This window comes from Rissa tridactyla, chromosome 2, assembly GCF_028500815.1.
Source record: "Rissa tridactyla isolate bRisTri1 chromosome 2, bRisTri1.patW.cur.20221130, whole genome shotgun sequence".
Classification (NCBI taxonomy): Eukaryota; Metazoa; Chordata; class Aves; order Charadriiformes; family Laridae; genus Rissa; species Rissa tridactyla.
Genome location: NC_071467.1, coordinates 118,016,274 through 118,030,093, shown reverse-complemented (window position 1 = coordinate 118,030,093; position 13,820 = coordinate 118,016,274). Strand labels below are relative to the sequence as shown.

Genomic DNA, 13,820 nt, shown 5'->3' with positions numbered 1-13,820 from the left:
GCTCACGTAAGCATTCAAACTGTGCAAAGAAACGAGTATTTCATCAAAAAACAGCGAAAGAAAGCCACAGGCACTGTGGAATCCCCAGAGAGATGGGAGAGCAGAAAGACAGGGAGAACTACCTGCACAGGCGAATTACGAAGGGCATGGTGAGTCTAAAGAGGCATGGACACGGTCAAGTTTCAAGTGATTCAGGGACTGAAATTTTGGTCAACACTTAGGAAGAGAATTATATTATGAATATAAGACTAGTCTTGTACGTAGATTAAGAAAGAGAATTCAACTATATACTGCACACCATTCACCAGTTCATGTTCACCTATTTGCTCATTCATCCCAAGTAATCACATTTAAAAGGCCTTCATTCATGGGCAGGCAGTATTACAGTCTAAGCTTACAAACCTCACTCCATGGCTGAAAAAACCCCATCTGTGCTAAGCTGAGCCTCTACAGCTACACTCTAGGTGCAGATTTGAAATGGCGCTCCCCTACAGAAGTGTAAAGATCACACCTACCTTCCAGCTGGGACCAGTGTAACAGCTCCACTTCTCTTTACACACTAATTCTGACCAAACACCGTGTTTGCACTGGTCTGCTGAAAGCAGGGAACACTGTGCCAGCAAAGCACTTCCAAATTCCCAAGGACAGGCAGGAGGGAGTATTTGAGGAGCCACAATTTTAGCATTAGGAACATTCTTTCTTGCCACGCCTTCAGGAGCAGCTGGCTCCAGACAGACCATCCCATGGAGTTCCAGCATCTGGAACAGATCACACAGCTACACTACAGATACTAACCAGGGGTCTGACAATGGTTTCACATCATGTCCTTCAAATCCAAATTGAAACTTGGTCAAGGTGAGCCAGCTAAATCCTCACACCCCTCTTCTCCTATGCATTTGGTCTTCAGTCAGAAGGTTCTCTCCTGATTTCATTTCTACCCCTGGACACAGACGATAGAACCACATTTGAGGACAGATTAAAACAACTGACCTGCTCAAGACTGCAAAGGAGCAAAATGACAAAGCTGTCCCATTCTGCACCATACACTTGGTCTGAGGACTGCATGCCAAAGCTAGGAAACCTAGGGTAAGCCCCAGCCACATAGCATCAGCAGTGGTGTGGGCACACCAACCCAGTATGAGACATTTACAGGGCAGAACATCCTCCTGCAGCACCTACAGACGCATCCTTGGGTAAAGCAGCAGCAAGCGGCAACAGGTTCTTCTTAGTAGCGCTGTACTGTGGAGGCCCTGTGCCACAGAGGCCTCCCTTCTGCATACTCAAATAAATACTGCTCCCTTCTGCATACTCAAATAAATACTGCACTGCTTGGCAACCTCTAGCAGTGTTTTCATGTAGGTAGATCAGAATTAGGAATCAGGGCTTCAACTTTCAGTTCCTTTCTGTAAACAAGAGAACACTTCACTGAAAGCAGAAAACACGCTGGTGTGTTAATCAAGCTATCTAAGCCCTACTTGAAAAACTTTACGCTCTTTTTTTCCATGTTGTTCTTGTTAGTCTTATATCTAACCAGATGCATGTTTGTAATCCTTGATGCAAAGCCTTTCTGCTTGGAATATTACAGAGTTGTGGCAAAAAGTGAAGTCTCATCAATTACACTACATTTTCACAACTACGACGTAAAACAAAATGAAGTCAGAATGAGCGCCAGGAGTTCCACTCCCCTCACAGCACTTAACTGCCATAAAAATTAAAAATACTCCTGGCTGTTAAAACACTGAACTGTTGTAGGAATAATACCTAAATAGTACTGTCATTCTGCACACTTCAAGCCACAAAACCCACAACCGGTATGAAACTAACTCTGTTCCATTCCTTACATTCAAGGCCTGGCTCTGAGGTAATTAATACTTCATAATAAACCGACTGCAGAGCATGTTCCAGGGTCTGAATAGGGACTGTGCCAAGAAAAAAAAAAAAAAAACCAAACAAATTTAGGGTCAGGACAGACCACTTTATTCCAAGAATGAAGTGTGTCAGGTACTGAACACACAGTCCCCAGCCATTAGATTTTGCATGTGAGGTGAGAATTTAAAGAGTAGCAGCTCTCTGGCTCAGGTAAACCACATGTGTCTGGTTTGAAAGCCCATCATATGCATCAGACATAGCAGAGATGTAGATACTCAAGGGAGTGGTGGTCCTTTTTGCTCGCTCCTCAGGTGACAGTAGTAGTCCTTATCAGCTGAGAAGAAATAAGTTTTTGCATTGGCCATCTCAGAAAAGGGTGGCACCTCTGGGGTCCACACAGCCTGTCACAACTACTTTGTTTTGCTTTACTTTGCACAAATCTTCATACCACAGAAAACAAGTGAGACACCAAGAAGAACTGCTTCTCCATAGAGACTTTACAACCTCATTTCTCCCTTATGCTGTAACTCCTCATAACTCTACCTCATCCCCTTTTTCCCTTCCCAAGCAAGCACAGGGAGGATTTAATCTTTAGAGAACCATTTTAATAATATCAGACAAAAATCAAAGAAACAAACCACAGATTATGAAAATACTTGATTCCATTATCTTAATCTTTTGTTGTTTAAATCTCACCAAGGAGTTTGCATGATTGACACCAAACCCATTAGAATCAATGAGACAACTCAGTCTGTTGTAGAAAGTCAGTTTTACTGACAGAGATTGCCCATCTTTGCAAATACCAGGCCCTTACAAAAATCATCAATTTACTGGAACAAAATAGAAGATGTGAATTAATGACTAAAAGAGAACTGAAGTTCTTTAACTTTAGCCTTCCACTTCCAAGGTGCTGGCCTATGAAAAACAAGTACTCCAGGTCCATTAAAGGGGAGAGAAAAAAAAAAAAAAGAGAAAATAAATAGGATCCATTAAAAGGAAATGTGGCTCATTTTAAGACTAAATTATGCAGGCAGGTTAATCAGAGGCTATGGTCCAACCAAAACAGCCTAAGTTTTACATAGTCCTTGTACTTATCAACTTAAAGTCTTCAAAGATAGCATAAGTTGGGAAGCAGTAAATTGGCTTTCCAAGAGGGGACAGACGCGGACTACAAGGTGCCTCCACACTACTCCTGTTCGGACCAGCTTGTATTTCAGTGCTTTCTTTCACAGTTCTTCTCACTGCTCCTGTGAGAAACCAATAGAAATTTTTCTAAGGTCACTTGCACAGGGGTGAAAAAATTGAGGTCTGCCCAACATTGGCAGTGAGCCTCTTCAGACTACTGATAGTAACCAGATGATAAAATCAGCTGAAAGCGTCTAGTCTCTTGGCAGCTCTGACCTACCAGCCCATGTGAATAAACAGCAAGCTAGCGAGACTGTGCACTCCTTTTGCAGGCTCCTCTCCAGTTGCAAAACATGGTAAAAAAAGAAAAGCGTACGACGGTTCCTGTAATATAAGCTGCTACAAGGACTACATTTTTACTAGACTGATAGGAACATTATCTTCCAGTTGAGTTAAATTTTACAGTCCAAAGCAAATTCTAAAGCTAGAGCTTTTATTTTTTTCAGAGAATGTCAGTATTTAAATCTGGCAGGAATTTGAGGAATTTAAGAAGTTGCCTCAGCTAAACAACTTACTGATAAACACTGAGTCTTTAAAAAAGGGAAGTATGGTTTGAGGAAAAGGGAAGCAAATTGGGGGAAGATAAGAAAATACTCAAATTATTATAGATGGTTCAGCCACGTGTCTCTAACAAAGAGTTGGGGGGCATCATTTTCATACTGTGTTGTTGCATTGATACTAGGTTTGTCTACAAATTCTATCTCGCATGCTCGGGTGCTGCAAGGAGAACACTCCAGCTCCAACACTGTTATGTTGTTTGGCACCGATGAAACAAGTATATTCCTGGGAACGAAAAGGGTCAGCTGAGGACCACGGGCCGGCCAGTAGCGACCAAGATTAAAGCCATTGATCCAAATTTGTCCCTGTTAAGGCAGAAAGAAAAAAAATGACATTTTAATAATTTGACAGCGATAAAATGATGAAATAGCTTTAAGAATAACGCTCTTCACATAGTAACTGAATTTCCTCCGTTATCCAGTTTGATAGAACACAAGGATAAAAAAAAATCTGTTCAAGAAAGTGCTAATGACAGTCAAAAGAATCTAAATTCCCTGATGAGTTAAAGCCATCATTAATATTTAAAAAGAAAGTGGTCAAATACTGCAGTAATTCCAAATATGACAATTCTTAGGAAAATGGAATTGCAGGTTCCTGGCACTGAATTTTGCACCAAATTTCAGACGAAAGCAAAACTGAAAACCCTATTTGCTTGAAGCTGATTGTTAAAAGGAGAAAGAACTCAGAAAAGAAAAAAAACAGACCCTAATTCTGTTGTGGCTGTCTGTACAAGCATAAGACTACATTATCTTGGTAGCCCCTTCATGTTGCATGAGTTCATGAAAAAGATACAGCTTGTCTAGACACGTGAAATTCAGATGTCTATTATACTTGTAATAGCTCAATCAACAAAAGAACATGTGAAATCACACTTCAAGAGAGTACTGTATTTTGGTGCAGTTACCTACAAGCATTAAAATCTTTGGGGCTCTGCGAGCATTAATTTAAGTTCAATGAAGTTGTGGTTAACATGCCATACAAACTCTTTAAATTATTTTTATTGTGGAGGTGGCCAGAACTGCTAATACAAAATACTGTTCTAAAATTATAAATAAGACCTTAAGTTCAAAAGATAAAACAAAATTGGGCAAGAGGAAAAGAAAAAAGCCAGACCAGTCATTTATACACCACAAAACAGACACACTGAAGTGAAACAAATGCAGATTTTTCCAAAAGTCTGTCTATCTATCTAGTCTATGTATTGGTGAGTTGCAGAATGTTCTGTAAAACTGTAAATGGACTCTACTGAGTTGAGCTGAATCTTAGTTCATTAAACAAGACATAAGGGAGGATATACAGCTCATTTGGGTAAATAATTTGCTTTTACTCCTCCTAAATGTCTTTTCACCATATGTCAGACGAGAGTTCAGTGGACAAGAAGAGGGATGGGAACAGATAACTGCATCTGTGTTTTCCCTCCTGCTTTGGCCTTTGGTAATCAGAATATAGAGGAAAACAAGCTAACTCATGGCGTTGATGTGCAGTGATAAAAATAATAAAATAGTCTGAATCAGTGGAAAGTAAGGACTTTTACTGCACTCTTGGTCATTTCTACAATTTTCTGGGATATCTGAATAATACTTTTAAAGGATTTACAGAAGCACAATTGTAATATAATGAGTGTTGCTGTTCAAGACGCTTTGGAGGTATTTTTCTTGTGTTTTCTTTTGCAAGTATTTAGGAAAACAGGCCTTATGAATCTTGCAAGAGAAATTTTATAATAAGTTGGTACACGTGTAAATGCACGTGAGTTATTTCAGCTCTCTATTCACTTCCCGGGTATAAGATTCCTATCTTGTACAGTTCTGCCGAGGTGCTAATAAACTTTGACCTCAAACTTTCCTTTTTCTTTTAGTTTTTTTTTAATTGAGTTTATCTTCATAGCTTGTTTTTGCTGTATTAAAAGGCAAGGGAAGAGCTATTTATTAAAGCTCGCTACTCTGCTGCTGTGGTAGTTTTAGAAGAAAACATGGCATTAATGCAACCTTCCCCGCTACGACATAAATTAGTGAGTGTACCCACCAGACAGTAGCCTACATACTACAGAGAGTGACTGTAATCCTGGGGGAAGTAGGAGTTTACTGTAGGAATCAACTGCATTAGAGTTCTAACGCAGCAGGTATGATCAGGCAGGTCGCCGTTTCTGATCTGAATCAGCCACTGGTTGCAACTCATTTTTCCAGTAAAGTTATGAACTCAGTTTCTCAATTCGAAACTGTCCTTATTAACATTGCAGTCCCTAAAGACTGCACACTCAGGAATTTGTATGCCCTAAACCAGCAAATCACACCACTATACACACTACCAAAACATATGCCCTAGACAAAATAAAGGAGGGGGAATCTCTGTCTTCAGTTACAAGATTTCCTTTAGTAGGGTCAGCAACCAAAACCTATGATTCCAAAGAAATCAAGAACAGTTCTGACTCCAAATCCTCATTTCTGCTGAAGAAAAGCAGCCAAATAAATCTAAACGTACATTCAGGGCCATGTACGCTTAAGGGCATTGTGCTTCCTCAAGCAAGGGTAGAGGAAGTTTTATTAATAGTGAAGGTTTTAGAAACCACTGAAGGCAAGCGAGCTACAACATAGGTCATGACTGTTAATGCTCCACCCTTCTTCCAGGCAATCCACCATGCCATATTCTTCATCTTAATATGCAAAGGCAGGATGATCATTAGAATTACATGTTTTCTTGGTAAGTGTTGTTTCCATGGTTTTCCAACTACTCAAACCAGGTGGGTTTTTATTAAAAGTCCCTCTCCGCACCTTGGCATCAGCAATTTATACAGTGCCACTAAAGGAATTAAGACCCAGATTCGGCGGGACCCAGGTGGAATTTAAACCCTTATGGCCTTCTGCCTTAAAGGTATTTCTCATTGGTAAAGTTATCTGGAAGTCTCAGTTTCCACACCCACTATCACCTCAATCTTAGTACTCCTAGGTATCTTATTTAAAACTTTGGTCCAATTCATGTAAAGCTTGAAGGATCAATTCAATAACCCTACTTACAGTTTGTCTGGGATCTCTTCACCTTGACTGCTTTAGAGGGTGTACAAACTACGTAAAACAGGTTTCTGTGTTCGGTAGATCAGAGAAAAAAGATTCCCACCAGTATATGAGACTTCTTGGACTCATTTGCCATTTCAAAGATGAGTTTGCCAACAGGCAGGTATTGTCATCTCGCTTCCTGAAGATTTACGATTCATTGGGTCACAAAATTTACTGCAAAAGTCTCAGATTCCAGTTCCTGTGTAAAAAGCTATTTTTTGGATTTTATTCAGTGACTTTGTAAGATAGACACATATATCGGTACAGGGACTAAATCAGACTTCCTCATCCAAGCTCAGTAACGCTAAGTGCCTGCCATGAATCACTGCATATTGGGAAGTGCTTTAACCACTACAGTACTGTAGAGAGGCCACAAGCAACTCCTTCTCCTACTCTATTTTAATAGCAGTAAATTAATTGTTTCGGAAAGGAATAATTTTGCTATCTAACACAGGCACTTCCCTGAAGCCTGGACTTAAATGCTTAGGTTTCCAAGAGGAGTGGCACTTCAGTGCACACATTCTGCCCTCTGTGCACCAGCTAGTTGAGCTGGTCCTTGCCCATCCTGCGTGCTGGCTGTTACAAACATGGCACTGTGAAAACTCACTCTTTGCTGCTCTAGCTATGCTCCAGGCCCATAAGAAGTTCCCATTAACAGAGATATGCCCACAAGCTTCTCACAGCAGTGCTCTCTGATCCATTCAGTCCAGGTGCAGGTAGCCTCCAGAAGACAAGCACTAACATCTTCCATGCATTGGATCTGTACCTATGGGCACTTTCTAGACCAATACCAGGTATCTTCTGAGTGTGTTTTCCTTCTCTTAATGGTTTATCTCCAGATTTACTTAAAGCAAGGAATCAATTTCCTAGTTGTTTAAATATATTTGAGACACTCCACCACTACAACCAACTTCTACCCATCCAAGAGAGGTGGACTTTGATTGTCCATAGAAGTTTCAGTAGCTTTCCGAGTGGACTTTACAGCAGTTTTTACAGCAAAAGTTGTACCTTTGTCCAGCCAGGGAACTTGACATAGGTGTCCTGAGGCCAGTCTGGAATCCCTCCAGGAATTGACAGTCTACCAGTGTAAAAAGTAGGTGCTTCATAACTCAGTGGATTGCCAACAGATCTCTTTGGTAGGTCAACATGGCCATTAATGTCACGGTTCACTGCTCCATCTATGTCTAGAGGATACATTTCCCATTCAACAAGTATGTCTTCATCAAGAGTTAAATTTGAAACTAGACCCTAGGAGGAGAAAAAAAACACCAAAACAAAACACTAAAACATAACATATTTAGCTTCATGTTATTGAAGTTACTTGGCTGCAACTATAAATCAGTCAGGAATAAAAACTGAATCAAACTACTTGCAACAGCTGCCAATCTCTGTATGAAAAAAACAAGCATCTGGTCTTCACCAAGTTACAAACTTTGCTTAAGAATAAAGGGTTTCGTTTATTCTCTGTGGAAGATCTGTTCCTCTTCAAAGTTTTGAGCTTTCACTGATGCCCAAGGGTTTGTTTTTTTTTTTTTCGTCAAACTTTTTTCCCATAACTGTGAAAATGTCTGTTTTGCTTGATTCCAAAACCTGGGGCTTAAACAAAAAGCAGAAAAAGCACTGAATAGCATATGTTTGAGATACCATCAAGATATCTGGTAACACTGAGTCACTAACCCAAGACATTAACCTGCACAATAGCGGAGAAAGCAGTATTTACTTCCTACAAATCTTCTACAGCTAAGATACAGTATCACAAAATCAAGGCACATGCTTTGTGACCCTGATTCAGTGAAATACTTTAAGCTTACAGTCAGCTTCAAGCCCACGGAGTCCTGTTTCATTTCTATGGAACCATGTGTGCAGCACACCAGGGCACGTGCACAATGAATGCAAAAGCAAGGCAAGCTCATGATTTAAGAGTGAAAGGAACATTAAGTTACCCCTGCACATGTCCTAATTGTGTTATAATAATAGTTTCTGAAGTTGTGTTTCAGTGCAATGCAAGGGGTTGATTTTAAACCAATGCTGCTACATCCATATAATTGGTTGAATAGACACTGTATAGAAGCTGTTTTTCAGTGCAACTTAAGTTCTGTTGCAAACACCACATGTCGAACAGGAACAAGCAAAACCACATTTTCAATGGCCTAATACTATGTCGTGTGTCTGTTCTGATGTCTAGTAAGCATGGCACTGACTCGTCATCAGTACAAGCACCAATTGGTTTTCTCTTCTTTACCTAGGCACCCACTTTACAGAAGAGGAACTTGTTTCTCTTATATCAAACTAAAATATCTGCACAGAGTTAAGTGGCAAAACTTTTCCATACAACCTAGACTTTACTGTCTAGCGATCAATTGAAGTAATGCAACATAACGTTAGCCCAAACTTTCTGATTTGCCTCCCTAAGCCCATCTTTAGGCACTATGAATGGCGTGATTTTTCAGATGAGATGAAGTACTAAGCATTCTTACTTTGGTCTGCATAAGAATGCATATTCAACAGTCCAGATATGGATATAAATTTCCCAAGCAAAACAAAGATATAGGTGGCAGTGAGTATGTAAAAAAAAAAAAAAAAAAAAAAAGAAAAAACAGAAACCACACTCTTCCTTCCTTTGTGTCCTTCAACAACAAGACTTAGATCAGCAGGATGTTTTAAAACCAAAACCCTTTTAAGATTCTTTCCCAAAAGCTAGGTGGCTAGCTCAATTTCAAGCTAAAAAATGCTATAAAAAAAAAATCAAAAAAAACCCAGAAAAGCTACCCTATTTGCTTAAAAATGCAAGAATTCACAAGGTAGGAACCTCTTTCCCTGAAGTTATTTTTGAAAGCACAAAATAGCTAAAACCCAAGGTTAATCCCAGCTTTCAAAATCAACACAAGAACAGCGCGAGGGAGGGATTATATGAGAAGAAGCAATGCATGTTTTACAAAGTTACCCAAGAAAGGCTGCCTCTTCCACACGGAGGGATGCTGCTTTTAGAGGATTATTCTCACAAAGAATGTGTCTCCTAAACTTGCTTTCACTCTTAAATCTTTAACAGGTTGAAACCCTGGTATAAGTGTGAATTTCGGCTAAACCACAGCAACATTGAGCACCTCCCAAATCCAGCCTCTAACCCTCTATTCTGTTACCTTAATTTAGCACTAAGCACATAGGCTTCCTTGTCACCTGGCCTGTTATTAAATACATAAATAAACGCAACAAAACCACCACGTAGCTAGCTGTGAGAGAGGAGTGAGAAAAAACGGGAGAGAAACAGCCCTGCAGACAGCAAAGTCAGTGAAGGAGGGGGAGAAGATGCTCCAGGTGCTGGAGCAGAGATTCCCTTGCAACCCACTGTCAAGACCATAGCGACACAGGTTGTCGCCCTGCAGCCTATGGAGGTCCGTAGTGGAGCAAATATCCACCCTGCAGCTTGTGGAGAACCCCACACTGGAACAGGTGCATATGCCCTGAAAAAAGCTGTAGCCTGTGGAGAGCCCATGCTGGAGCACGCTTCTAGCAGGAGCTGTAGCCAGTGGAGAGGAACCCATGCAGGAGCAGGTTTTCTGGCAGGAGCTGTGACCTTTTGGGGGACCTGTGCTGGAGCAGCCTGTTCCTGAAGGACTGCAGCCCATGGAAAGGACTCGTGCTGGAGTAGTTCTTGACCTGCATCCATGGGAAAAGCCCATATTGGAGAAGTTAATGAAGGACTATACCCTGTGGGTGGGACACCATGCTGGAGCAGGAAAGAATGTGAGGAGGAAGGAGCAGCTGAGATTGTTATCAACTGACCACATCCTCTGTTCCCCATCCCCCTGCACCTCTCAGTGGAAGGAGGCAGAAGAGTCAGGAGTGAAGTTGAGCCTGGGAAGAAGGGAGGGGTGGGGGGAAGGTGTTTTTCAGGTTTGTTCTTATTTTTCATTATCTTACTCTGTTTAACTGGCAATAAATTAAATCAATTTCCCCAGGTCAAGTCTGTTTTGCCCCTGATGGTAATTGCTGAGTGACCTCCCTGTCCTCATCTCAACCCACCAGCTTTTCATTGTATTTTCTCCCCATCCTGTTCATGGAGGAGGAGTGGTAGAGTGGCTTGGTGAGCACCTGGTACCCAGCGAAGGTCAACCCACCACAGCCACTCATGTGGGTAGGTGACAGTCACAAAGTGTACCATGGACCCAGAAGCATTCAGAAGCTTTCTGATAATTATCTTTAACACCTGATCAGTCCAAATCTGAACTGGCAATTTTGCATGGAAAGGTGCTCATGAGACAGCCTTTTCTAGACACACTGCAAATATTGCAAGGGTACGCTGCTGACAAACGAAATGGGACATGGGAAGAGACACAACAGTGTGTGTGTACATGCACACACACAAATACAACCTCGGGATTCACAAGCCTTGAAGTACAACCAAGACTTAACCTGATTTCCAATGCATTTTTGGAGTTTATCCAAACAGCTTTGCACATTTTCAAATGCTAGCTACAGGCTCATCTCAACCTGAAAGTCTTGTGGGCAACGCTTCGGCTGACAACATAAGTGAACCAATAAAAAAAAAAAAATTAAAAGATGTCTGTCAGTTTTTAATTGCACTTTGATTTCGGTGACTGGAAAAACTCAAATGAAAACTACTGAGTAGTTATTATATTTTTAGGTAAAGTTACAGCTGTGTAATCCTGATCCTTTTGCTCTTTCTAACCCACTACGTTTTAACCTGTGGAAAAGCCACCGTAATCCAGTAACTCAATTGATTTTACTTACTTTAAAGTCATTATTGTATCTGCCAAAGTTGACTCGGCCCATGTTCTCTACCAAGATGTCCAGATTTGCTCCAGCCTTCCCAGTTATATTTATTGTAAGTGATTTGCCCCTTTCAAGGACACCTTGAGGAACCTATATGAATTACACCAAGAGAAAGAAAATAATAACCATTGAAAACCAACAAAATCCTGTTATTTGTCTCTTCAACTTGCATGAAGAAAAGAAAGAGGACAAAGGAAACAAACAGAAAGAGTTAAAAAAAAATAATTTTCCTTTCCTCCTCTTGCATGGGAGCACACACACAGTGCTGCTATGTCAATATTCACACGTCAAAACATCAACTGGATGTACTACTAGGCAGCATTTGTCTAACTGACACCATCTCTTTCCTTAGCTGGATTCAACTAACTCAATCAACTGTTAGAACTCGTAGAACTGTTAGTATTTTTGATGCATCTGATTCACAAAAAGCAAGCTCCCAAATTTAGTTTAGTGACTATAAAGATTTTGGCAATATCAGTGATTAAAAGGGGCTTAATCTTCCAATTAAGCTCACATCAATATTTAAGCTTTATTTATTCCCATTGCCACAACATAAGGAAAGAAGACCTTGACCTGGACACCAAGATGATGAGAGTCAGCACAGGTCAAAGTATAATTAAAGAATAGGCTACAAAAGTCCGTAAATTGATATTAATTCGCATTAAGCAGGAACGAAACCCTACTTAAGGGAAGGAAAAATAAAGTTCACATCCTGTACAATACACTACTTTTTTTTTTTTTTTAAAAAAAAAAACTTGTGGTCAGAAGCCGGTTTCATAAGGTAAGACATAGGCTCAGGCTTCCACTTCCCCCCACCCTCAAAGGAAAAAAAAAAAAAAAAAGACTAAAATGAAATAAAAATTAAAAAAAAAAATAATCTATGGAAACACTGTAGAAAGCCACCAAGCATACAAAATTCATTAATGTATTTCATGAACCTGTAAGTAAAGCCTTCCTCTAGGCTTTGGTTGTTTTAGTGTGGTTTTCTTTTCCCTGAAGTCATGAATCTGTATTAACATTCAAATATCTCAAAAATGGAAACAATTACATTTTCCTTAGAAATAATAAATAGTCATATTTTCTGAAATATGAACATTTAGAATGAATCAACTGTACACTTCCTTACTTCCTCCATCTGATTAAATAAGTTTGTCTAAAAAAGTTGTTTGGTAAGTTGGAGAAAGGAGAAAAAAAAAAAGTAGATTCTATCCATGACTTTTGTGAAGGCCACTCATAGCAGAAATGAATACCAGCAAACGATGTTTACCCCATCAACAGAGACATAGGCACGATCATGGACTCCATTTGAAATTGAAGACAGTTGTGTTGGCTCCGTACAGTTTTTTGGAAGCGTAGTTCTGTACAGTACAAACCCAAAATACTAAGAGAAGAAAAGAAAGGACAAAAACCCAAACAGATTAGTGAACCAAGTCATTCCATAGCTTCAGTTCAGGTCATGAATTAGAAATATCCCACATTCCTGCCTACGCACTCAGATTAAAATGTTAACTTCCATTCCCTTCAGATAGCATCTATCACAGATGCCAGCTTCAGATTACAATTCACTTTGACCTTTAAGTAATGGTTGTAAATTCCACACAGTTTCCATTTTTAAATGTTTCATCAGAATATTTATGTAACTTTAAAAGATAAGGGTCTTAGCTATGATATTTCCTCAATAAAAACAAAGCTGTTGATGACCGACAGTATTATATCTTCATTAAAATCAATGAGAAGATAGCTGGAAAATCCCTTCATCACTGAGTTTTTATAGCAAACTCGAAAGTTCACTTGTCATCCAGTGCCCATAAATTGACATGTTCATCAAGTTGATATTATCTATTTTAAGAACTACCTGATTTACATCAGGAACATTTACAAATATTTTTCACCAAGTTCCCAATCAGGAAAGAAAAAAAAAAAAAAAAAAAAATCACAGTCATCGGATTTGCTCTCATCACAAAGTGAAACAAATTAAACACAGGTCAAAAAAATGCATCATCTCATTCACTCAGTAGCCACAAAACCATTTATCTTCAAGATTTGGATTAGAACATAACTGTGGCGGGAAGAAGTGAGAGTAAACCATTTCGATTCTGCTATAATTATTATATTTGCATTACATTTGCAACAAGGTGCCCAGAAAAGGGGTAAAGAAAAAAAAAAAATTAAAAATATGCTAGGAAGCTCCCCTGGCTGCCCTATTCTCTCAGGAATTTTCCTAAGCAGAGTAATAAGGGTGGGAAGGCCAGAGGACGAAAGAGAAAAGCCCACTAGAAATTACATCCAGCCGCAATGCATTATCTGCAGCTTCTCTCATACCTCTGTATTCGTGGCTTGGAAAGGAAAAATCTGAGCTTTGAC

The 13,820-nt window shown here is 39.8% G+C and overlaps 1 protein-coding gene across 1 annotated transcript in view; it reads right to left on the bottom strand.

Annotated features, from left to right (window-relative positions):
• Positions 1-2,513: 2,513 nt before the first annotated feature.
• Positions 2,514-13,820, bottom strand: part of GLB1 (galactosidase beta 1) — a 48,266-nt gene continuing 36,959 nt past the window's right edge. Inside the window, exons 13-16 of the mRNA XM_054191432.1 lie at positions 12,724-12,837; positions 11,415-11,546; positions 7,671-7,910; positions 2,514-3,917 (exon numbers count right to left, since the gene is read on the bottom strand). Coding sequence (XP_054047407.1) covers positions 3,657-3,917; positions 7,671-7,910; positions 11,415-11,546; positions 12,724-12,837 — 747 coding nt within the window. The 3' untranslated portion in view covers positions 2,514-3,656. The remainder of the gene's footprint in view (positions 3,918-7,670; positions 7,911-11,414; positions 11,547-12,723; positions 12,838-13,820) is intronic.